The 27,994-nt window shown below is 34.5% G+C and overlaps 1 protein-coding gene across 1 annotated transcript in view; it reads right to left on the bottom strand.

Annotated features, from left to right (window-relative positions):
* Nucleotides 1-15,570: 15,570 nt before the first annotated feature.
* LOC149138033 (plant cysteine oxidase 3-like) overlaps nucleotides 15,571-27,994 on the bottom strand; it is a 263,519-nt gene continuing 251,095 nt past the window's right edge. Inside the window, exons 3-5 of the mRNA XM_089448154.1 lie at nucleotides 16,671-16,827; nucleotides 16,315-16,518; nucleotides 15,571-16,172 (exon numbers count right to left, since the gene is read on the bottom strand). Coding sequence (XP_089304280.1) covers nucleotides 16,057-16,172; nucleotides 16,315-16,518; nucleotides 16,671-16,827 — 477 coding nt within the window. The 3' untranslated portion in view covers nucleotides 15,571-16,056. The remainder of the gene's footprint in view (nucleotides 16,173-16,314; nucleotides 16,519-16,670; nucleotides 16,828-27,994) is intronic.

Genomic DNA, 27,994 nt, shown 5'->3' with positions numbered 1-27,994 from the left:
TTTAAAAAGTGAGTATTCTGCATCACACACTTTTTTTAAAAGACCTATTTTTTGACTTTAAATTTTCTAGTGTGTGAAATGTAAATAATTATTTCGTAACCCTTTTTTTAAAAGACCTATTTTTTGACTTTAAATTTTCTAATGTATGAAATGTAAATAATTATTTCGTAAATTTAATAATTTTGGAAGTGATCTTCTTCTTCATATTTTCTAGTTTTTATTTTTTTTTATTTTTATTTTTGTAGTGGAGCTTTTAATGATTTGCATATTTAAAAAAGAAAGTCGATATTTTACATTTTAGATATTCTACATATTTATACATCATTAATTAAATTTTCAATCCACATGAAATAATTGTCTCTAAAAAACAAATATAAAAATATATATAAAAAAGACAAAAACAAAAAATAAAAAATGTTAAAAAAAATTTATATCATAAACCATAAAAGAATTTGGAAAAAAAAAAAAAAAAATCAATTATAAAAATATATATATATATATAAAATTAAGTAAGTAAATATTGAGAAATAAAATATATATATATATATATATATATTAACAAAAACTAGGAAAAAAAATAGAAACAAACTAGTTTAAAGAAAAAAATAGAAAAATAACGAAAAAAGTTTTAAAAACTAGTGAAATTAATATTTAAAAAAAAAAAAACAAAAAATGTAAAAAAAAAAAAAATCTCACAAATCATAAAGAATTTGGAAAAAAGAAACAAAATTAATATATATATATATATATATATATATATAGTAGAAATAGAGAAATTAAAAAAAAACATTAGAAAAAATTACGAAAAAAATAAAAATAAAAACAAACTAGTTTAAAAAAAAAAAATAGAAAATTAACGAAAAAAATAAAAAAACTAGTAAAATTAATATTAAAAAAACAAAAATAAAATTAAATTATAAAAAAAATAAACCAAAAAAATGGGTATTTTTTATTAAAAAAAACAAAAATACAATTATCTTTTATTAAATATACCTATTTTATTTAAAATTAAATAAATAATTTTTTTTTTTTTTAAACAATCTTGTCTTTTATTAAAAAAAAAAAAAAAATTTAAACAATTTTTATTATTATTATTTTTTAATTTAAAAATTCAAATTATTAAAACTACATTTTATATTTTCAAAAAAAATAAAAAAATTTAAACATACATTTTATGTTTAAAAAAAATAAAAAAATTTAAATTTACATTTTTTTTAAACCATCTTTTTTTAATTAAAAAAAAAAAATTATAATGTTTTTTTAAACTTATGTCAAAATATAAATCATTAAAAAAAAAAAAAAAAAAAAAAAAAAAAAAAAAAAAAAAAAACAACCAATTTTAATTTTTTAATTTAAAATTTAAAACAAAATTTAAATTTATTTTTTATTTATTAAAACAAAATTTTTAAAACATATTAAATTTTTTATGATTTAAAACATATTTACAACATATTTAAAAAAAAATAAAAAATGAAAAACCCCACCCCATGCCCCGCCCCCTTACTTTCAATATATATTTTATAATATCTATAAAGATATTGATAAACTTTCAATATATATTTTATAATATCTATAAAGATATTGATAATTTAGTATACTCATTATAGTTATATATAATAATAATTTACATTGTAAATATAACATAAGGTGAGGTGAGTATTATATATATAGCTTTAAAAAACTAAACATTATATTTTAAAATCAATATATAATAATGAAATTTTGTGTTGCATTCCATTAAAGCCCACGTATTAGGCTTTTGTAGTATATTTAATAAATGTGGTATATGTATTGAAAAACAAAACAACGAGTTGGGCATAACAATTTGACCAGGTAAATATGAGTTGATGATATACACACTGCTCTGTACATATAATACATAATTAGAACGACGAAAAAGCAATCAACTCATTAGTATATTTTTGCAACCACAAAAATTAGTGCTTCAACCAAACATCACTATATTACGTTCTTCAAGCCACACCGAGGTTAACGAAGGCGTTTAAACAAACGATTAGATGAATCTTGTATGGAGAAGGTGACGCATGAATCTTGTATCTACGTGTATGAATTACAAAAATTGTTACATGTGATTTTTGCAGGATATTGCAACTTCCACTGCGCATAAGAAATGCACCACGTTACCGAACGTCAAACCACCATTTCTCGGGATTTTTGGCGATTCAAACCACCATTGTCACAATTATTTTTGGCGTTGCCGCGCGCAGCGGCACCCCGCCCCGCCCCGACCGACGAGCGGCGGGTCAATTCCCGGAATCGACCCGCCGCCTGTCGGGCAGGGCGGGGCGGCCCGGGGGTGGCCCTGTGCGGGTGGAGGAGGCCGGGGGGGCGGGGGGAGGGAGGGGTGGGCGGGGGAGGGCGGAGTTTTTTTTTTTTAAATATGTTTTTTTTAAATATGTTTTTTAAATATGTTTTAAATCATAAAAAATTTAATATGTTTTAAAAAATTTGTTTTAATAAATAAAAAATAAATTTAAATTTTGTTTTAAATTTTAAATTAAAAAATTAAAATTGGTTTTAAAAAAATTATTTTTTTTATGATTTATATTTTGAGATAAGTTTAAAAAAACATTATAATTTTTTTTTTTAATTAAAAAAAAATGGTTTAAAAAAAAATTTAAATTTAAATTTTTTTTATTTTTTTTTAAACATAAAATGTATGTTTAATTTTTTTATTTTTTTTTGAAAATATAAAATGTAGTTTTAATAATTTGAATTTTTAAATTAAAAATAATAATAATAAAAATTGTTTAAATTTTTATTTTTATTTTTAATAAAAGACAAGATTGTTAAAAAAAAAATTATTTAGTTTTAAATAAAATAGGTATATTTAATAAAAGATAATTGTATTTTTGTTTTTTTTAATAAAAAATAACCATTTTTTTTGTTTATTTTTTTTATAATTTAATTTAATTTTTTTTTTTTAATATTAATTTTACTAGTTTTTTTATTTTTTTCGTTAATTTTCTTTTCTTTTTTTTTAAACTAGTTTGTTTTTATTTTTATTTTTATTTTTTTTCCTAGTTTTTTCTAATGTTTTTTTTTTAATTTCTCTATTTCTACTTATATATATATATATATTTTAATTTTGTTTCTTTTTTACAAATTCTTTATGGTTTGTGAGATTATATTTTTTTTACATTTTTTGTTTTTTTTTTTAAATATTAATTTCACTAATTTTTTAAACTTTTTTAGTTATTTTTCTATTTTTTTTCTTTAAACTAGTTTGTTTCTATTTTTTTTCCTAGTTTTTGTTAATATATATATATATATATATATATATTTTATTTCTCAATATTTACTTACTTAATTTTATATATATATATTTTTTTATAATTGTTTTTTTTTTCCAAATTCTTTTATGGTTTATGATATAATTTTTTTTTAACATTTTTTATTTTTTGTTTTTGTCTTTTTTATATATATTTTTATATTTGTTTTTTAGAGACAATTATTTCATGTGGATTGAAAATTTAATTAATGATGTTTTGTTTTTACTATATATTTTTATTTATGTTTTGTTATTTTTATTTTTTATTTTTTTGTTTTGTGTTTTTTCATTGTTTTAATTTTAATTTTTATTTTTATTTTTATTTTTATTTTTATTTTTATTTTTTGAAATTTTAATGTTTTTCGGGGTCATGATAAAATATTTTATGCTATTATTTTGAAATGTTGAAATTTCACCCTTGAAAAAAAAAATTGTTATCCCAGCGTCAACACTTTTCGTTTTGAGGGTGTTTTTTGCACAAAATTTACCATTGAGAAAAAAAAATGTTATTCGAACATCAACACTTCGTTTTGAGGGCGTTTTTTAGACAATTTTTGCACCAAAAATTGGTTTTCACCGTCATTTTTAAAACATGTTGAAAATTTAGCTTGGAAAAAAAAAGGTGTTATTCCAGCATCAACACTTTTCGTTTTTAGCACTGTTTTTGATGTTTTTTCGGGGTTTTTTGGCCAGAGTTCCCGTTTTAAGTTTATAGTTCCCGTTTCAAAGTTTACATTGTTCCTTATGTCGATGTAAGTGCTCCGCTACATCCTCCGATAGTGATCCGGCGATGTAATATGGGCCGTCGATCTGCGCGCTTGATCGACGGTCCATATTAACTCTGCCATTCGTCGTCGCCATATATATGTGTTAAGCGCCGATCTCTGCTGAAGGTTACCGCCGATTGCGATTACCGATCCGATCTGGACCGTTGATCGGCCAGATCAGACGGCTACTGTGCATCACTTGTTCCGCCTTCAATTACTCTGTTTTTTTCATTGATTTCACGGGTTTTGGGCCTCCTGATAGTGTTTTTCTTCATTTTGAAGGTTTTCTCTGCCATGCTAAGGGCATCCCTTTTGCGATATTTTTTATCCTTTAAAGGATTTTGGGCCTTGGGAATGATTTTTAAAAGTTTCATGAAGACTTAGAGAGTTCTCTCGGATCCCTTTGGATCAGGGAGGCGGTTGGCTTCTGTGCTGAGATAGCAGAGCGCATTGTGAATAAGCTAGCCTCTGACTCTAGCTGAGCATTTACTGAGGGGGAAAAATAAAATTTAAATTTCAAATTTGCTGGAATGTGCGCCATGGATTGGCAATGCTCATGGCCACATGATGTATATGTTTTCAACAGACCGGAAATAGAGACATACTTTGCCGGAGACAACAAGAGAGGCCATTGAGATGGGTGTGCTAACTGAGGAAATGTCAGTCGACCTAGTAAATAGTTGGTCATTCTTGAAACCACTAGAAATTTTATATGTTTGTCAGTGTTAAGGTGCATTAAAACTTATAACATTGGAAATATTGTTCGCCTTTAGTTAGTCGTTGTCCCTGCATTTATGATGATCTGTCATCGTACATCCAACTGTTGACTAAAATTATTGTTGCCATTGCTACTTCATATAATCCGTAAGGTATAGTGGAGTTGTTTTTAGTGTGTTTTTTTGGACTTTCCGGTGTTAGAATTTGGTGGACAAAATTGAAATAAAATTTTGATTTGTGTTATTTAAATTGATTTTTTTACTGTATATATAGATTCAGCGCTGTGAAAATTTTCTAGGCCACTTGGATTGTGTACAGGTTACCCATCAAACTAGTGATCTCAATAAATTCCTGCCAAATTTTAAAGAAATTAGACTAGAAAAACTCACCAAAAAAACTTCAAAAAATCACACTAAAAACAATTCCTTTCGTAGTGGAATATGTAAAAATAAAAGTTCTTCTATGATAGCGTGGTTGTCATGTAAAGAAGTTAATCAGCGGATGACGTGCCGATCACACCAATAGCCGTGATCCTATCTACAACGAACCATTCAAGCTAAAATTCATTAAAAAGGATAAATATAATTACACAATATTAAAAGGTTGAGAAAAGTAGTTTCATAAGCCACTTTGCATATGCTAAATAATTCAAAAAAAAAAGAGGTCTTTAACATTAAAAGGAAATATAATTTTTTTTAAGTCAAAGGCATATTTAAAAAGTGTTATTATAATAAATAAAGATTGAGACTTGCGGAGGGGCTTATTAAAAAAAAACTACTCTTTAACATTTTGAAGGTATTTGAAAAAAAGACCCATAAAAGTGTTCAAAGTCCATCAAATAAAAAAGGAATTTTATTATATTTTGGAGAATTTGTTTTTCATAGGAAGAATATATAAAAAAAGTTTGGTTAAAATATTGTTTTATAAAATTTATCAATCATACAAAATGGTGTTAGTCGTTGATGAGAAAGGAATGGAGTCTAATTCGGAAATGAAGAAAGATTTAAACTTCATATAACCATGTTTTAGTGATATTTAAAATTAAAGGGATTATGGCAGAAAAAAATGTTACTATTTCTATCTTTCCCATCAAGGATAAAAATTATATAAACCCTAAACTCACTAACCAGTTGGTGATTCCTGAGTCAAATATAATCAAAAAATTAGACCTCTGGAGCACAAAAGAAGATAGCATAACCGATTTAGAATTAAACATTAGGGACTATACATTTATATCACAATTTTTTGTTCAATCCCTATGGGGCAATCGTGTGACATAATTTTGGGTTCACCCTGGGTGGAATCACTAAGGTCGTTCAATTTAAATAAGAAGAAAAAAATAACTCTACAGGACATTACACTGAAACCAAATTAAATAATACCAGAAGACATAAAAGATATCTCAAAAGTAATCCTGCGAGAAAGTCAAAAGTCAATGGAAAATATCCAGAAGAAAGTTGAAAAGAATATAGTAGACAAAAACGAAGATCGCCTCAAAGGCCACGGCGAGAAATTACTAATGCAAATTAAGAAGCTTAAGAAAGACAAGAAGTTGTTGGACAACAAAGTACAACAATTTATCAAAAAGGAAGAGTCAAAATATTTATATGTTCAAGTTGGAAAAAAACGAACAAATATCAATCCAGTGAATATCACAACTCGAGAAAAGGACAAATCAATTGAAGTTAAAACATATTTAAATGTTGTAGTTCAGACAATGAATATTCCAAGTGAAAATTATGCAACCAACTCAACAACAAAAGTACCTGAAAGTAAATAGGGAAATTGCCCTACACATTGCCCTACACATGATAACACGGGTGGGACTCTTTGCAAATTGATTTCAAACACCAAAACTTCAGAGGCCAGAAAATCAAATCACAAGAACTCCTTATCAACTTCAGAATCACAAGCGCAAACATCTCAACCAATCTCCATATTTATATAACTCAGAACAGAAACAACAAACTTATGTTCCAAAGAATATTGATGTCTACATAATCCAGTCTTGTCATAATAATTCATCTCAAGTTTTCAATAACCACATGATTCCACAGAATATCGGTTTATGATGGTTAGATCCCTTCTTAGTTCGACAATTTTATTTATCACTCTGAGGATCCTATCATCTTGTATCATTGAAGATGGCAACTTGAAGAACTCTAAAAGATACGAATAGATTACAAAACAAAAATAGATGACACACCTTGTTAACAATAAGCTTTGAGGACAAAGCTTTTATGAAGAGAAAGACAATGTTATGAATATAAACAATTAATAATTTATTAGTTAATAATGATTAGTATACTGAGAAAGCATTTCTCAAAAGGCATATTGTTCATGAAGCGGTACCCACCTAGGCATATATATGGTACCATCAATTGTAACCAAATCATATTCTTCATTCATGCATTATATATATATATATATATATATATATATATATATATATATATATATATATATATTCTTTTTTTTTACTTTTGGGTTTTTCATTTCCAAGTACTTTCTTTCAAGCAAATCGCAATATTTACTTTGAACATTTACTTTCTACAAAACTCTTTACTTGGCACTAGTCATTATTTAGATTATTTGCTTTCAAGTTTTCCACTCTTATTGTCATTAATATATCTCATTACTTGTGGATGGTTTTTTTTAAGGGTGGTTCGCGGGCATTGGGTGGCCGCTACATCCACGGGAAAAATCCAGGGAAATCAACTTGAAGGGATCTACCCCCCAACCAAATAAGCAAGGCATAACCCCAAGGGCGTCGAGGAGATTTGACCTCATGACCTCCCAACTAGCAAGGTACTTAGCAACGGGAACTCGACCAACTAAGCTAACCCTTGGGGCTTATTACTTGTGGATGGTTGTTATGTTCATGAGTTGATTTACATGTTTTGAATGCTTATGCTATCATTTGTATATTGGTGGATCAATATGTCTTGCTCATTGTAATCAACTCTTGGAACTTGACTTGTTTGACATAGATTAGTCAAGCCTTAGTTATTTTAATAGAGTCCACCCCCCTTGGTTTCGCTAACAGTTAGCCTAAATGGAGGAGTTGAGATTTGAGCGACAGCATCTCAACTTGAAACTTGCCCATAAGGCCACACCAAGTGAACTTAAAAAACTTCTCCACACTATCCGAAGTGTAGATTCAAGCGGCAACAAGCACAATTACGACAAGAAAGATAAATACATGACAAAAATGAAGATAAATTGGGACACTCTAGATGTGAAGTTTATGACACAATGAAGAATAGGAAGAACACTCTAGAGGTGAAGTTTACAACATTGTCATGGTCTTTAATGTGGTAGCTAACCCAATTTGTAATGACGGAAGGACAGTGGAAAAACAAGGTTAAGATTGAATCAAAAAAAGGATGATTATTCATTAAAGGTGGTTTTCCCCTTTAAATTTCCTTATTTAATCTTTTGGCAATGCATTAATTGTTGTGTATTTGTGATGATGATATTATTGATGTTATTAAAGAATCAGAATTATGGTTATATAACATGAAAAAAGGTTGTAGTTTATTGTGCATTTCATTGAACGATTTCAATAACATAGGGTTGGACATCTTTGCACCTTAGTTATCTTCCTCCTTCATTAAAGGGTATTATCAATGTGAGTACACAATTTATGAAAATAAATATCTTGAAGTAGTTTATCATCTCAACAACTAATAACAATTACAAACAATGCAAGCACCCTAGGAAGACAATTAAATCTAGTCAAAATATTGATAATGATTTTTCGAAAATTATAATATATTTTTCTTGAACAAAATAAATTGTTAAAAATGGCAATTGCATCATGTCCCCAAATGACCAAATAATTAAAGGAATTTAAGACATGTAATAAGGAATTGTCCAATAGAACGAGGTACTTTACCCGATTTTGTTGTTCCCTACCAAGTAGATCAAGAGACAAATTAAGGAGTAATTGGATAAAGGCCATGTTTGCCCAAGCATTTGGAAAATGTGTTGCTTATAAGCTATTGAACGAAATCATTATCCAAAACCAAAATTCAATTTTAAACATAAATGAGTTGTTATTATACCTGTTGCAGGCATGATATTATGCATTAGATTTTTCCTTTGACCGGGTATTACTTTGTGTTTGACGAAAAATTTCTGTAGCTTCTTTATAGTTTAACATTGGTGATTGAAATTTGTTATTTTTTTATTATTATATTAAAAAAATTATCGGCAATGTCATTAGTTTAGGTCTTATTCTGTAATGATTAACCAATATGGAGTGCCAAGGTCATAAACAATTGGACTTGTCAATTGTGGACTTAATATCTATGTAGCAAGGACACTTGTACTTGTTTCCATATTGTCCGCTGGGAACAAAACCATCATATTTAAGAATATTTAATGGTCGAACACCTTTGGTTTTCACTTGTAGAGTGTTCAGCGCAATTCTAGTAATGATTACGTATAAAATGTGATACATCACAGGTGCAAGTTAATAACAAACTCGCGCGTAAAATAAAACAATAACAAATTCACTTTCGACTTTGCTTAAATGACTTTCAAAAAAATATACAATGATGCCATTATAGTAATTAAAATTGTTTATATTTGTGTTTAATACTCATTTATAATTTAGAATGAAAAATATATTTTCTAATGTAATGTATAATTTTAATACATCAAAGCGTATATATTTAAATTGCATTGCATGTAGAGTAGTGATAACTTAATATAATGTTACCACCCGCTCATGCATGTAACGCTACCTCCTTAGCCACATGTAAGGGACCCGTCTCTGTCAAGTTGGTCACAATATGCGGAAGAAGTGTCCAAACACAATTAGCTTAAATTAGGTTAGACGAAATAAGATGTTGAGCATTGTTGTTGTATGATTGAATTTCATTCAGCTAAGCATTTTGGATCCAGAAATCTATGTTTCATTAGATCTATCGAATTTGAGGGAATATTAAAAGTGGTAACTTGAGAAACAGACCAAGTTCATAATGTAGCTATATCGAAAATTATTAAGACTATATTCATTTACTAGTCTTAAGCAAACTTTATTAAAATATTTCATTTACTAACATCGAGTTAGCATAAAATGACAAAGATAAGAAATAATAAATGCATCAAAGACTATTACATTTTTTGCCTAAATGAAATTGTTTTGTTGTTTCAAGATGGGATATATGCAATTTTAGTTCTATATTGTTTTTTACTTCCATTTAGTTATATTTAAATTAAGCAGCAAGTATTAGCTACTATTTAGCACTTTTTATATTCTGAAAGCCAAATATCTGAATAAGATCAACTTAAATTCCAAAGATCATTTAAATTTCTCTGAAGTTCAAAGACAAAAACACTCAAAGAATTGATGAGAAAAGATCTCATTAGGCAAGCCTACCTCCTAGCATAATCATCCATATGAAATAGTACCAAAGTGCACTTAAGCAGAGCATTACACAAGCACATCCTCTAGGAAATCAAAGATGGCAAAATCACATAATTTTGCAATTATTCATGGCAACAACACCCCTCCTTAAATATTGAACCCTTTCACATCCTCATGTTAGAATGATGGTAATCTTAATGTGTAGCTATTTATTGCTAAGCGCCCTCTTTATTGTGATTTTTATATATTTAATTAAATTGACCTAGTCACACTTTGGAGTATATGCCCTGGTTTTGTGGACCCAATAACCCCCTCTTTAAGAGACATCTCATTTGAGCTGTGTATAAATACAAAATTCAAACTCTCCCGTATATCATCTCACCATATTAAAATAATCTAATTTTAAGGTCACAACAAGCCAAAACCCAAGTGATGTATGAGACCCCATGCAATGGTGATTGATTAACTCATAGTGATTGATTCTTTAGCATATAGGAACCACCGATTGTGTTTTTCTGGTTCATGGGTTCATCTTCTCTTCTATTTATTGATGTGCTTATGGTTCATGTTGGTTTAGGTTTCATCAGTCGCTCCATTTGATCCTCCTCTCTCTCTCGTAATATTAACACCTTAGGTTGATATTTGAAGCAATTGGTTAGACTTCTTTTCTCTCTTCTAATCATAACAACTTAGGTCTATATTTGATGCAGTTGGTTGGACAAATGTCTAGTGCTTGTAGAGGGCCTAGAACCCAAATGACTTATCCCTTCATAGAAACTAAAAATATACAGTCATGACCAGAAGTAATTCAGATGCAGGATAGATAGGCCCTCTAAAGCCTCTTACAATGAAGAAGAATAAGGATACAAGAGGGGTTGGATAATGATGGATTGCTATATATGGACCTAATTGGTGGTTTTGAGCTAACTTCCATGGATTTTTATCCTGAGTATGGTTTGAAATAGTGTTGAAAATATCAGTATTGGAAAAATATCGGCCAGAGTCCAAAAACCATCTTATTAGCAATATCGACATATATCGGCAAGCATAAAAAATGCATAATGTATTCATTTTTTTCATATTTTTAAACATATAAAGCAAAAACAACATGAAATAAACACATTGGCACATAAATATGAAAAAAGCACTAACATATATGATGTAAAATAAAAATGATACATCAAAGGTGATACCAAATCCTGTTGATCCCTGATAATTATGCAATCAAGGGCTCAAATGTGAAGAACCAATACAAAATAACATCACACATATAAAAGTATCACATCATCATGAGTTATATGTAGCAAAACAAATAAAATTAGCAACTATCTATCTGAAATTAATGCCCTCTCCCCCTTTTACGAGAAAACGTGATGGGTTCTTTGCCAAGCTTGCCCCTAGCAGTAGAAGGCTCTGCCCCTGCACCTAATGTCAAATAATGAGTGGTGGGTATGGATTTGTGCTCTCCTATATCTATAGCAGATGGTGTTGATGTTGATGCACCCATAGTCTCCTCCTCCTCCTCCTCCTCCTCCTCGTGTTGCTCCTCCCCTGAGTCATCCTCCTCTTGTTGCCCCTGTTCTAATGGATCCTCTGGCACTAACCATGAAGATGACTCCTCCAAGATGGGCACCTCAAACTCCACCCTCCACTGAGATAATACATCAATATTGTCTAAGGAAATGGCATCTGGATCCATTGGTGCTTCTATTTGCTTCACTTGAAGTCAGATACTGTAATGCACATACACTAAATCATTGAGTCGTGAGAACTCCAACCAATAAGAGTGTCAAAAAAAATAATGAGCCTTAACTCTTGACTCTTGACACTTGGAGGTCATAAATTAAAAATTTTAAATTACAATAAATGTAATTTCTCAACTAAATGTTGAAGCTCAAAGTTATACATATTGCGCTTTTTTGAGTGAATTTTCTCAAATACACTCCAATTATGCTCACACTTTGAAGAGCTACAAGTTTTACTCAAGATTCCTATGACCAATTTCTGCAAATTTGGTGTCCTTGCACCATAGCTTCGCCACCAAATATCTACAACAAAATAAAGAAATAAAAGTCAAAAACTTAAAACATAATTAAACTTTCAAATAAAAGTTACATAATTGAATTTTAAAAATTTAGAACTATAAATAAGTAAATTCTAATGAGTGATGACTTGTCACTTACGTGGCATGGAGAGGGTCCTTTCCCTAATAGCATCATCAAAGCCAAATAGGCCAACACAATCCTGATAAATTTGTATCTCGCGATTGATTTTGCTACGAAGCTTGAGATCATGTACCATCCTCTGAATACAGGAATGGAGCCCTTTCATCACCTCACCATCAAAATCAAAGGCGCATTTGTATGAAAATGTGGGGTTGAGGAAGAGTGTTGCTGTATGAATGGGTCGATGAAACATCCCTATCCACCGGCTATCAATCACATCCCATAACATCATATGTCTATCAAGCCCAGCAGAACCCTTGTTTGCATAATAAGAACGAATGGCCTCCTTGGCTCTATCCATGGCCTCATACAAATAAGTCATTGCAAGCTTGTCTCCATCTACCAATCTCAAAACCTTTACTATAGGTTCACTAACTAAGCACACTTCTTCTACTCCTTGCCAAAATGTGTCAGTGTACACCATTTTTTCCATGGCTCCCCCGTCTTGTCTCTTGTTGTATCTACAATCACGCCACTCATCAAAAACAAACATTCGCTTCAACTCAAACTGGCATCGAAGCAAAGACTGAAGAGTAATAAAGTTGGTGGCAAAACGTGTGATTGCAAGACGCCGCAACTCCTTATTTCTAGTTTATCTCCTACTGAGTCTAAGAACAAAAGCATGGTTATAAAGAAACTTGGGGACACTCCTAGCCATATCAATCACCTCCTTGATGGAGAGTTTCTCCATATCCTCAAGCAGCAAATCAATACAATGTGTTGCACACAGAGTCCAGAATAATGCGTGGTGCCTCTCCATAAGCATCCTGGCAGCACACATAATTAGTCGCATTATCTGTTATGAATTGCACCACATTTTGCACACCAATCTCTCGGATGAACCCATCTAACAACTCACATATCATTGTTGCATGCTTTATATGTGTTGATACATCCACTGATTTAATAAACATGGCACCTTAAGGACAATGTACCAAGAAAGTTAAAAGGGTCCTACCCTTCCTATCTGTCCAACCATCAGACATCACTGTGCATCTAGATACTTCCCATGTTTGTTTCAACTCCGCCAATCTAGAGTTGATGTCCTACTTTTCTGCTTGAAGGATTGGCCCCCACAACTCCTCATATGTAGCACTTTTGTACCCTAGGCCCACAACAGCAATAGCATTACATTGGCTGCCAAAATGGATTAGTGTTGGTGATGGTGAGAGGTAAGTCTCTCCAGAAAAGACACCTCCCCATAACTCTATCTGCTTCTTGCTTCTCCGTTTTTTTAACAATTGATTTTATGGAAAGTTGTGCTCCATAACCTGTTCATGGAACAAAAAATGATAACCTCCTACTCCCAGTAACATTAGCACTAGTAGTAGCAGGTGACACTATGGAGCCCCTCCCATTACCCTTAACGTCAAAATCAAAAGAAGATATCCCGAAAGATCTACCTGCAAATTCATCCTTGTTTCTTTCTGCCTCTTCCTTCTTTCTGTTTTTTTCATCAATTGCTTCAAGAGATTTTTGTATAAGCTCTGCACTAGAAACAGTACAAAGCCCAACATCATGTCCAGGGAGTCTAGCTAGATGGTATTTCAATCGCATAACCCCTCCTATCATCCTAGTCCCACACAATTTGCATGATAGATATGTCTAATTTATCCCACCATCAAGCTCCCCATACTCCTCAAATGGGTCCAAGGCTTTTGGCATATTTGTAGTGAACTAATTCAAACCTAGGGCACCAAAAAAACAAAAAATTGGCATTAATGATTAAACACCCATACACAAAAAATACCAAGTAATAGCCACCTCATTTTAAAAAATATTTTTTTTACTACATTATTTGCAATGTGAATTCAATGAAAAATGGCAATAAGAGGGTGCATAAGAAAGTTAAAAAAAGAAATGAAGCTTGCTGTCCAAATATGGAGAAAACCCTTGCATTGGCTCATGGGCATGAAAATCATAGCAAATGGATTAAAAAACAAAACAAAATGTTGGTAGGCAAAAAGGCAAGCAAGCATAACCCTAAATCTATGAAAAAAATCATTAACATAGGGGTTTTTAAGAACATACATGTTAATGGAAGAAATGAAGTTTGTCTCATTGTTCTTCAATCTTTGATCCACAAAAAATTCTTAGTTGGTGGTGATAATGGTTGTTTGATCCTCAATCCCTCCTTGACAACCACCACAAAGCTCTTCCCCTTCCTTCTCCAAGACTCAGAAACCAAAATGAGGAAATGAAATGAGCAAATTCCCTTTTCTATTTGTGGCCTAGCGTGCATGGTGATTTTTCCTATCGTCGCGCGATATTTTGCCGAGATATCAGCGATTTCTCGGAAATATCGCGATATTTTTGGGAGAAGAAATATCGCAATATTTTCTTGGCGATATTTCGGCTCGCTGAAAATATCGCAATATTTTCTTGGCGATATTTCAGCTCACTGAAAATATCGCAATATTTTCGAAAATCATCGATATCTCGGCGATATTATCAACACTGGTTTGAAAGGACCACCAAACAGTGAACTTCTCAAATATGCGTCTTTATTCACTGCAATCAAGGAATTATATATAGGACCATTACAACCCAAAACATGGTTAAAATGGGATGGTTCAAACGATGAGGGAAAGTAGAATCTCGTCCAAAGATCAAAGTTGTATCTTTATTACTATTATACCAAAAATAATGGCAATTTTAGACTTTGATAACAAGCTGAAATTCAGCATGAGTTATGAATCCTAAAAGATACTTACCCTCAAGCGCCATATTAAATACTGCTCACAATATCAGATCAGTTAAAAGACTTTTGGTTTGGGTATTAAATCCATTCTAGAAACTCGGAAAGCTTCAGACGTGTTACACTTCTCTTTATACAAGTACTTTAACAACAGTACTTGAAGCCTCAAGTAAATCAATCCACTCCAAAGTTATTTTTTGAACTTGGATGTTAGGAGAAGAGGCTGTTAATCCATTCCACTTGGTTGGACTAGTGCTTCTTGGGTTCCCATTTTCTTATTGCTTCAGACAGTCCTTTCTGATTATTCTAGTCAACACATGTCGTACATCAAATCACAAGCCAAAATTCAAACCATGCTCTCTAAAACACCAACCTGTTAAGAAGATAGTAATAATCAGAATAAACAAAAGAGAAAGCACTTCTTCAATACTTGAAAATTTCCTCCTCAATTTGCATACACTGAAATCAAAAATAAAATAGACATTAGAAGTGTCTTAACAGCAATTCTGTTGATAAAACTTTATTGAGATAGAATATAGCTCATAACAGCCTTTACGGAAAATATTCATCTATACAAACTCTATACAGAAGTGTTAGTAGAAATAGACTGATGATCACATGACATCATAATAGCACCTATTCTGTCTTAAGGTTTTGTGAGGCCCTCAGCTGTAGTGACTGTTCTCACATAAAACTTTGGGGCATGCTATTACAAGCAGATCACACGTGAAACTTCAAACAACCTTATCAAACAATAGCAATACAATCATAAAATCAAAGTGAATAAAAACAGTTATCAACATCAGCTAATAAATTCTTGATTCTTGATAAAAGCATTCACTTTTATCAAGCTAAACTGATCCAGCCTATAAATAGCAACTTGCAGAATTACGAGTGATTTTAGTTAAACATGCCATCCACTTCTCTGACACTCTAAGAACACTGGATATCTCAGCAGCAGTCGATTTTTACAAAGGCCATCAAACCTCAACTTTAGGGCCCATATATTGTCCACCTCTAACAAAAAAGTCACTAGGATAATCTACCTCCAGCCATGCATAACCTTGATCTTCATCAGTCTTCTTGATAAAATTTCCTGGCAAAAGTTATACATCTCATTAAAGGCTACCATCCACAGATGCCAGATGTTTACCGGGCTGAAGAAGATTCCAGGATATAAAAGAAACTTTTAATGTAAACGTTCCAACTTTTCAGCAAAGCAATGCTGATTGACTTACCAGGAAAAGCTGCATATGGGTAATCACGATAGTATGTGCAAACCCTGCCAGCTTTGTCCGAGTAAGGTGGTGCAAGGACATCAAGTATTGCACAAGATGTCACTGCTGTGAAAGAATGTAAATTGCCTCCAGTTGTCGGATATAACACAGATGTCTCACAGGGAGCTGAGATAACAGTGTCTGCCTTCAGTTTGGCTAATCTTACTGCAGCAAAGAACAAGTATCTTGCTTATGGTTGGTCCTCTGGATAACATTACAAATGCAACAATATTTTGGGTCTAAAACAAACATATTTTAGAATCAGGTTGATAAGATTGCAAACAATTATAAAATCAGTCACTCGTGAAGGGGCTTACGCTGTGATTTATCAGTGGCTTTTGGTATGTTAAATGGGTCAACCCAATCATAGGACTTAACATGCAATGAGCCATAAAGGAGCTTGCTCAAGACAGTCATTCCAGGGTGATCGTGGAGTGGGATAACAGCCGATGTTGGCAAGCAAAATATACCAATCTACACAACGATAAAAAAAACTCAGTTTAGTTTTCGCAAAACCATTCAAATCTCCAGGCTGTAATCTTTGGAAATTTAGATCTTATCTTGAAAATTCCAAGACATTTTACCCAGAAAATTACACGTAAAAATATCTATTTCTACATGCCTTCCTACATGTCATAAATACCTAAAGTACCTTCAGCATTCAATCTTGCACATAAACTTTAGATAGGTTATCTTAGCTGTTAAATAGATAAAAACAAAATCAAAAAAAGCCAATGCTCATACATTGAATAAAATTTTCTTGCCAACTGTTGCTGCTCATTTTGCATGAGGCCTATTACAGCAAAATCTAGCACCTTAGTGCAAAGCCTCACAAAGCACCCTAGATTAAGAGCAACAATGGGATCTGCCACCATTATCACTTTAATAACTACTCCCCTGCTATTTTGTGGATGGATACTATCTCCACAAGGGATGTTTCTCCAGCAGATCTTGGAGAATAGATAACCCCAGAACTCCCAGACAAAATACCCTCCAAGGGTTCCACTAAAGAAAACACCCAAAGATAATATTCAATAAAGTAGGGCTCCATGTGAGACGAGAGATAATTCAAGGTAAAGAGTTCAATGGAGCTATGGCTAAATCTAGAGGGTTTGAACAGTCCTGAAGAGGCTCAAAAAGATCCCCAACACATGCTACCTTTTAATTATTAATTGTTGTTATAAATTAGGGTTTTTAAGAAGCACAAGTTAGAATATGCAAAATTTATGACAGCGATAACCAAACAGCCTATAAATGATGATAAACAATAGATAAACAAAGGCTATAAAATGAGTAAACAAGGATATAGGTTGCAGCAATTCTTCGATGGCTGAAATGTATAAAACAGTTATCAAATCTTAGATGTCAGCCCTAAAAGATGGCTGAAAAAAGCATAAAAATTATATTTTTGCTTTTCCAATTTGGTATATGAAAAATATAACCCTAGGACTATGAGGTCTAAGGTATTCTATGCTATTAAATGCAAATTTTGGCTTAACCTAACCCTAATTTACCCTAGAAAATATAAAAAAATAAAATAAAATTTAGGGTTTTAAGTTTTATAGGTTTGACACACTAATGGACTAGTGCATTTTCTCAATCTTGGGCTAATGGAGTCAAAAGGCAAGGTCTATGGACGAAGACCAATTGGAATGAGTTACGAAAGAGAAAATGTAACAAAGAGGTTTCCCTTCATCAAACCCTAGTGACTTTCAATCAATTGGAGATAAATACCAAGGTTCCTTGATTGAAATTAGATAATTTTGCAATACGAGATGTTAGAGCCATAAAAGATTCAACACATATGGTGAAAATTTCAGTGAAACCCTAATTCTACAACAATTACAAAATGGAAGAAGATACTTATAATAAATTTGCACTAAATAGCCATAGGATCACATTTATCATCCAAGAGAATTCCTTCCAATCACAATATCCTCCCCAAGACAATTTGCTACATTAATGCTCCATTGCATCCAAGAGAAAAAGAGGCTACTAGTGCGCACTCTAATTTGTGAGTGAGTGTCTTACAATGATTCTCTCAAAATTGACATCCCTTTATTTATGGGATGGCAACCAAGTATTTAGGAATAAAATTGACTAGAATTCCTAAAAATAATAAAATATGTGATTAGATTATAAGTTCAGTAGGCCACAAACTGACCTAAAAGATAGCTATCTCAACAAAAAATAACCCTCTTTTTAACCCACACATCTCCAAGGATGACATCATCTTATAAAAGTGAATATCTCGATCAAAATGTGCCATGGATGGGTCGAAAAAATGCTCCTCACTCAAAAGACCATCTCCTCCTCAACAAGGTGTCCAATCATCAAGCAAAACCCTCTTCATCAACACATCATCAACGAAGCCCATGTCATCACTCCAAACCACATGAAGGAAATGTCAGAAGGCTAGGGGCATGATTTCATCATCTAGGGAAGTGTACTTAATGTCCCCCACTGCTTAGGAGAAATAAGACGGGTTTTGCTAGCCTAATAAGTTCCCGTAGGCTAAAGCTAAGAAAAATTTTAATAAGGGAACATGATTCGCCTAGGAAAACTTTATAATTGCCTAAGGGGTGAAAAGGGGGATATATGCTATGCTAATGAAAGATCACTTTAATTTTATAAAGTGAAAGTCTTCTAAAGTGACTTAATAAAAAAATTAAAAGGGTAAAATAGTGTCAAAAGTGGCCACTCAATTATAAAAAAAGAGAAAAGTGAGAAGTCTCTTCTTACTCTATCACTTGCATTTTCAGAAAATGAGCTCTTGTAAAGTTTTCGGAGAGAAGCTTAGGGTTTTGGAAACCCCAGCCAGCATTGTTAGCTTCGGTGTTGAAACTAGAAACCCTAGTTGGTCTTGAGAGTGCGATCACATAGATTTCACCATTAGGATTCAAAGTAGAAATTGATTAGAAGATATTAAGGAAAAGAGGTTTTATCAGTTAATTTTATCTTCTCATTTTGGGTTTTCTACATATTTATTTGCAGGAGGAAATCGTTGAAGGAAGGGAGGCAAATCTGAAACTTATCTTTGGGAGTCAAAGTGTACCATCTCTTGCCAGCTGATGTTCCAAGTTTGAGTGCCATTTGAGATCGAATTTGCTTGTCCTTGAGGTAAGTCGAGTTATCATTCAAAGGGTTGAGCACTACTATTGTAAGAGGGGTCGAATCACCCACTGTGGCAGCTTGAGAATCTTCCTATTCTGATGGTCGTGTCACTCTGAGTCTAAGGGTCAAGTTACAGCATAAATAGAGGGTTGAGTTATTGTGTATTAAAGCTACTCATACGTTGAGATCACACTGTCAAAAAGGGCCACAATCTTCACTGTCCTGGCTGAGTTTACCGTGTTGGAAAGGGGCCGAATTCTCCTTCAATTGCTGAGCATATACATCTGGTATGTGTGACTGTGTATGGGCCTGTAGAGGCTGATTTTTATTGTTGAAAGAGGGGTTGAGTGCCACCACCAATTGCTGGTATCATAAACTGTAAAGAGAGGGCCAAGACCTTGCATTATCAAGTCACCCATCACTAGCACGAGTTCTGTTCAGCCTCAGGAAATGCGTGGTACATATTTTGCAGAGTTTGTGGGTTATTAAAGGGAGTTGGGTTGAGCCACTGTTCTGGGCTGATTTCTGGATCAAAGACCTTCATTGGAGCTGTCAGGAAAGGACTGATATTTGTAAACTCTTGTGGTCTTCTAAACCAGGTTCCTCTACTTCGATTATTGTTGAGTATTGTTATTTCCAGTTAGTAGAATAACTGTTTGGTTCAGATTTATTGTTAAATTACCTATACCAGAAGTATGACTATTTCTGGCGTCAATATTAAATAGCCTCAATTGCTTTGAGGCATTTTCTTGGTGTGAAATGAATGTTGTAAATGTTATTTGAAATTAGTTCTGAAGTAAATGCATCTACAGCAGTATGTTCTCAATATGTTTGACGAAACCTCTCATTGAGAAAACACACTAAAACTCAGAAAACACTGGTATTTTTGGGTCAATTCCAAGAAAGAATATTACAGTGGTATCAGAGCATGTTCTTGGACAGTTGTGGGGTCTAAGGGCAGATTATCAGTTATTTAATGAGTGTTGGAGATCACCCATACATCACTTATAAAAGACAGTACAAAGTCAGAGAGCCTACTCCCATTTCTAAGGAGGAAGGGTTTCCGGGAAAAAGAAGAGAGGAAGAAGAGACCCCTAGCAAGGGGAAGGGGGTAGAAGAGACACTTGAACTAGAAGAACATGGGTGACAAGGAAAATCAAGCATTTAACAGTCTGCATAGTGCACTAAATGATTTGGCTAAGGGCCAAAAGGAGATGGTGGATTTGATGAACCGGATAGCAAACAAAGGGGCTTCCACCAGAAAGGAATCAGTAAATGGGGAAGGGTCTAATAGTGCAAAGGGTGGTCATGCTCGTGCTACACACAAAGCCACTCACGCTCATATAGCAGAACACCCAGACCCAACATGCTGCAGTTCATACATGAGACAACAAAGGACCAAACAGAGCAGACAAGTCAGGGGATCCCTTATGCAGATTATTTGGAGTATAGGGCATTCGGACATGAGTTCCAAGCTGTCATGAGTTTCACTGATTTCTGCCACCTTCAGTTAAAAAGAAAGCCTAAAACAATTCAAAAGGCTTTGAGGCAGAATAACGAGCTACAAAAGACATTGGGGAAGGTGATCATCCCTTGCTTTGATGGGTCATCCAAATGCTCAACTTGGTCATGGGTACAGAAACTGGACACATATTTCCAGTTGCATCAGATGACAGAGGAAGAGGCCATTAAGCTTGGACACATTACACTAAAATGGCAAAGCCCGTGAATGGTGGTACCATGGATTGGTGACAATGGGTCACAACAGTGTCACAACATATACTGAGTACACTCAGAGGCTCATTGAGCAGTTTGACAGGAAGAACCCGGAGCTTCATTTCAGAGAGTTGGCCCAGCTCAAACAAATAGGCAGTCTGAAGGCCTACATTTTAGAGTTTCAGACTAGAAGTTATGGTCACAGATATCTTGGAGGCTAGGTTGGTAATGCTATTTGTGGAGGGGTTGTCTGAGTCCCTACGTGGTTAGGTCAAAGGCTTTGAACCCGCCATACTTTGTGCAGAAATTAACAAGACCAGAGACATGCAGGATGTCGTTTTCAAGAGAAGATTCCCTCCTAAGCCTTCCTTTCCCCAGAAAGGCAAAGAAGTCAAGCCTTTTCAAAGGGAGGGCACCGAGAAACCAAAGATGGATGAAAAAACCCGAAAGGAGCTGAGAAAGAAGCTTTGGTTCAATTTTGAGGAGCCTTGGGCACCAAGGCACGGGTGCGCAGGAAAGGATAAAGTGAGCAAGGCCCACTATATTGAGGTGTACTCTGAGAGTGATAGTGATGATGGAGATGAGGAGTCGATGCAAGAATAGGTGCAAGGGAAGATACATTAGACAGTTGGGGGTTAGACTTCACATGCAAAGGGCAAAGCCCCTATTATTGCATCCATGTCAAGATTCCCTAGGTATCATATTTTCAGAGTCTAAGGGGTTTTGGCAGGACACAAGGTGTCGGTATTGTCGATGGTGGGGGTCCCCAATTTCCCACAACTTCATAGGCAGGAAAGGATAAAGTGAGCAAGGCCCACTATATTGAGGTGTACTTTGAGAGTGATAGTGATGATGGAGATGAGGAGTCGATGCAAGAATAGGTGCAAGGGAAGATACATTAGACAGTTGGGGGTTAGACTTCACATGCAAAGGGCAAAGCCCCTATTATTGCATCCATGTCAAGATTCCCTAGGTATCATATTTTCAGAGTCTAAGGGGTTTTGGCAGGACACAAGGTGTCGGTATTGTCGATGGTGGGGGTCCCCAATTTCCCACAACTTCATAGATGTAGCCATGGTTGAACAGAGAGGGATTCCTACACAGGAGTTCGATGGCTTTGTGGTAGCCATACCTAGTGGCCATCAAATGCACTGCACTAGATACATCCCCAAGCTACATCTAACCATGGGGAACTACATTGTGACTGATAACTTCTTTGTGATGGATGTGTTGGACACCAATGTGGTGTTAGGAGTTCAATGACTCTACTACATTGGGAAGTATACTACAGATTAGCAGAACATGGAGATGGAATTCAAAGATCTGGTGGATAGCAGAAAGGTAGTTTTGAGGGCCATGCATCAGTATCTACCGAGGATAGTATCATCTAACAGCATGGAAGCAGTGTTGAGGCGAGTTGACAATGAATGGGTGGTTGAGTGCTTTATTACAGACAACAGACAGTCAGATCAGCCAAGACAGCATCCCAATGACATTCAAGGATTGCTCCATAAACACTAGAAAGTTTTTTCTGACATTACTCCAGGTTGACCACTAGACAAGGGTTTTGGGCATGTTATAGAATTGGAGGAGGGTGTACATGTAGTCATTATCAGTCCAAAAACATCCCGAGGTTTACAAAGACAAGATTGAGAAGGCCATTACGGAGTTGTTGAGGTTTGGTCACATTCGACCTAGTTCCAGTCCTTTCGCTTCTTCAGTGATCATGGCCAAGAAGAAGGACGATACCTTGCGGATGTGCATTGACTACCAAGCTCTGAATAAGAGAACAATCAAGAACTAGTATCCTATACCCAGGATAGACGAGTTGATGGATGAACTGAGGGGAGCCAAATATTTTTTGAAAATTGACATTCGTTCAAGCTACCATCAAATTCGAGTTTGGGAGCAGGACATCCCGAAGACAACTTTCAGGAGCCATTATGGGCACTATGAGTTCCTGGTTATGCTATTTGGGTTTACTAACACCCCCGCAACTTTCCAATCATGCATGAACCATGTGCTTAATAAACAGTTGTGGAAGTACTTGTTGGTTTTCTTTGATGATATATTGGTCTACAACAAGACTTGGGAGGACCATCTGATGCACTTGGACGAGGTATTGGGGATTCTGGAAGAGCAAGAACTATATGCAAAGGATTCCAAGTGTGAGTTTGGCATGACAGAGATGCTCTACTTAGGGCATGTGATTGGGAATGATGGGGTTCAGGTCCATCAGGAGAAAATCCGGGCAATCATCGAATGGCCTACCCTAAAAAATATAACTGAATTGAAAAGCTTCCTTGGCCTCTGCACGTACTATAGAAAGTTTGTTAAGGGGTTCTCACAGTTGATAGTGCCCCTTACAGACCTTACCAAAAAGGTGACTTTCAGTTGGACCAAGAAAGCACAGGAAACATTTGAGAAGATGAAGCAGGTGATGAGTTTGTGCCCTGTGCTTGCATTACCAGATTTCACCTAGCCTTTCGTGTTGGAGTGTGACACTTCGGGGACCGGAATAGGAGCAATTTTGATGCAAGATCACAACCCCATAGCGTTCAAGAGCCACAAACTCAAAGATTATGAGCAGCATTACTCAATTTATGACAAGGAAATGTTGGCCATCATGCATGCATTGGCCAAATTCCAACAGTATCTTGTGGGGAACAAGTTCAAAGTAAACATATCATAACAGCCTGAGATTCCTCATGGAGCAGAAGGAGTTAAGTGAGAGACAAGAAAAGTGGATTAGTAAATTACAGGCTTATGACTTCGAGATTGAGTATGTCAAGGGAAAACACAATGCAGCAGCAAATTCCCTCTCAAGGATGCCATCCACTCTGTCACTCATGGAGATAACAAATGATTGGAGGTCGTTGTTGTTTGTAGAATATTCCAAAAACAAATTCACATGTGAGATTCTAGAGGGGTTGATACAAGATGATAGATATCGGGTTGTGGATGACATCATCTACTATAAGGACTGGATCTATCTTGTACCAGAATCACAGTTGAAGGAGAAAATTATGCAGGCAGCTCATACCTCACCTTTGGCAGGACACCTGGGGTATCTAAAAAGCTACCGGAAAATCATGGGATAGGTTCACTTTGAAGGGCCTCAAGATGGATGTGTTGAAGTTTGTAAAAGAATGTAGCATCTGCCAACAAAACAAACTTGAACATACTATCCCTGAGCAAAAGTGGGAGAGTATCTCCATGAAGTTTATTACTAGGCTACCTCTGGTACAAGGAAAGGACTGCATATATGTAGTGGTGGATCAGCTCACGAAGTTCGCACACTTCTTTTCCATACCATTGAAATATTCAGCATCACAAGTGGTCGAACTATTCTTCAAAGAGGTCTTCCGATTGAATGGGTTATCGAAAACCATAGTGAGCGATGGAGGCAATAGATTTATGGGCATCTTTTGGCAAGAATTATTCAGACTTGTGGGGACTGAGTTGGCGCCAAGTACTGGTTATCACCCACAGACTAATGGTTACACAGAGATAGTCAACAAGTGGCTAGAGGGCTATCTTCGAAATTATATATTTGGCCAACAAAAGGCATGGGTTAAGTGGTTGAATCTTGGGGAACAATGCCACAACACCACTTTCCACATGTCCATTGGTATGATACCCTTCAAGGCACTATACAGATATGAGGCCCCAACATTTGCAGACTGAATATTTGGGGATAGCCATGCTCCTTTGGCTAAAGACTAGATTCGGGAGAGCCAAGATATCTTACGAGTCCTTAAGGACAACTTGCAAATGGCTCAGAACCAGCAAAAAGTGTATGCAGATGGACACAAGGTGGAGCGTAGTTTTGAGGTAGGGAACATGGTATACCTTCGTCTTCAACCCCATTGGCAATCATCGCTCAAAACAAAGGGGGCAGAAAAGCTGAAACTCAGGTTCTATGGGCCATACAGAATCATAAGGCGAGTTGGAGAAGCGGCCTATGAACTTGCACTTTCTGGAAGATGTAAAATTCACGTCGTCTTTCATGTATTGTGCCTCAAGAAATCCTTGGGGAAGCAGGTAGTCACCTCCACTGAGCTCCCTCCATTCAATGAGGAAGAAGAGTTAATCCTAGTTCCGAAGCAAATTCTAGAAACAAAGGAGCGAAAGTTGAGGAACAGAACTGTGAGAGAGTACCTGGTTAAATGGAAGGATCTTCCTATTGAGGATGCCACATCGGAAGGCGAACAAGTGCTCAAACATCCAAAGTTAAGTTGCTTGAGGGCAAGAAAACTCGAGCAGGGAGGACTACAATGTCCCTGACCACTTAGGAGAAATAAGACAGGTTCCACTAGCCTAATAAGTTCTTGTAGGCTAAAGCGGAGAAAAGCCTTAATAAGGGAACATGATTCTCCTAGGAAAACTTTATAATTCCCCAAGAGGTGAAAAATGGGACATATCCTAGGCTAATGAAAATTCACTTTAATTTTATAAAGTGAAAGTCTCCTAAAGTGACTTAACAAAAAAATTAAAAGAGTAAAATGGCGACAAAAGTGGCCACTCAATTTTAAAAAGAAAAAAGTGAGGAGTCTTTCATCATTCTATCACTTGCATTTTGAGAAAAGGAGCTCTTAGAGAGTTTTTGGAGAGAAGCTTAGGGTTTTGGAAACCCTAGTCGTCATTGCTAACTTCGGTGTTGAAACTAGACACCCTAGTTGGTCTTGAGAGTGGATCACACAAATTTCACCATTAGGATTCAAAGAAAAAGATGATTTGCAGAAGATATTGAGGCAAAGAGGTTTTATCAATGGATTTTAACTTCTCATTTTGGGTTCTCTACATATTTATTTGCAAGAGGAAATCGTTAAAGGAAGAGAGCCAAATCTAAGACTTATCTTTGGGAGTCAAAGTGCACTATCTCTTGTTGGTAGAAGTTCCCAAGTTTGAGTACCATTTGAGATCGAGTTTGCTTGTCCTTGAAGTGATTCGAGTTATCATTCAAAGAGTTGAGCACTATTGTTGTAAGAGGGGTCGAATCACCCATTGTGCTAGCTTGAGAATCTTCATACTTTGCTGGTCGTGTCACTCTGAATCTAAGGGTCGAGTTACAATATAAATAAAGGGTTAAGTTACTATGTATTGGAGCTACTCATTCATTGATATCACACTTTCAAAAAGGGTCACAATCTCCACTATCTTGGCTGAGTTTACAGTGATGATGAGTGATACACAGAGGCTCTCATGTATTTATATGAGCCTTAGGGGTTCGAATTATGTCTAATTAGCCTAATAATGACCCTAGAATAAAATAATGTGCAAATAAAATTAACTTTTGATGACAAGCCCACCAAATAGCTCCATAATAAGAATAATTAGCCTCTCAAGAGGGTCGAAATGAAAGACAAGTAGCTAGGAGGGCCTTTGGAAGGCCAAATTAAGTCCCTCACAAGGTTGCGGGGAGCGGCTCCCAAAATCACTCTCGCAAGGAGCGAAATTTTCGCTCCCTAGCCTTTTTTGAAAAAAAAATGGCAAAAACATTCCAAATGCAATTTTTTTTCAAAGAAACAATAATTTTTGAGTGGGGAAGCCTAATGATCAAGCCTATAGCCCTAGTACTGATATGCACTTCATGGTAATGTTAAATACTTAAATTTTTAACATTACCCTGAAATGACTCGGGATGTTTGAGAGTGGTTCCGGCCTCATTGGATTTCATATGGAGAAAGTAGAATTGTAGATCTCATTAAAATCCAAAAGACTTATCAGTTTTTCAGGATTTCAGAATTGGGGTGATTGCAATGTTTCCAATGGATTTTTTTCATGTATTAGGGTATGGAACTCATATTTAATTAAGAGCACCAATCCCTTTATGTACCTTGATGTTAGTGACATTGGTTGTCGAACTCCTCTATCATGACCCTACTAAAAATGTACCCATCACTCAAACAGAATCTTGAGTTGACATGCTATGTTTTTTCTATCTTATGTTAATGCTTAGAGGGTGATAGTAATGAAAAAGATCCCTATACAAAGCCAGTGGTAATGACAAAGATACCTCTGGGTATTAATGCTTAGAGAGTGATATTAATGACAAAGATCTTGATTTTCCAACAAGACTTAAAAATTATACATATCTTGTGGCGGCAAGAGGCCCTAGCATTAGCAATAGATAATAGATTAACTTGTCTTTTCTAGTTTCTAGTAGTTTTTATAATTATTGACTCTTTCATATTTATTATGACATTTTTTGTAAACAATATATGACAATAGTTGAATTGAGGCTTCTGTGATCCATAATATTTGAAAGAATAACTTCGGCGTAAATCACATGTAGATAGACATTTGTCGATGCGTTTCGAACCAACTAGTGTGGTTCATCGTCAGGACAAGTTGAAGAAACAGATCCAGCTTAGCATGTTAAATAGTCTGAGCAGAGTCTCCAACAGCTAAATTGACTAACGGCTAATTTTGACCTTAGGACCCAGGTCAAATTATTATTTATTAATTTAATATTATTATTAAATTAATAAATAATAATTTACATGTCTATCTACATGTGATTTACGCCGAAGTTATTCTTTCAAATATATGACAATTTAAGTTTTAAGTTTGAAGTTGGCAATTATAACTCATTACTAATGAATTATGAATATGATGCTTCGTGAAAGTTGAAAGTTGTTTCATTTCATTTCATTCTATAACATTCCATTTCATGTTAGAATTTTTATATAATTTTGGCGATCAATGATGATAAATGTTATGTATTGAATTTTGAAAGCTTGAAATTTTAAGATTGATGAATCATGAGACTCGATATGTTGTATGTTACCAACTTGTGGACATGGTT

This window comes from Pinus tabuliformis, chromosome X, assembly GCF_031772625.1.
Source record: "Pinus tabuliformis cultivar Carrire ecotype Pingquan chromosome X, CPIR1, whole genome shotgun sequence".
Lineage (NCBI taxonomy): Eukaryota > Viridiplantae > Streptophyta > Pinopsida > Pinales > Pinaceae > Pinus > Pinus tabuliformis.
Note: the sequence above shows the minus strand (reverse complement) of the source record. Positions and strands in the feature narration are given on the sequence as shown.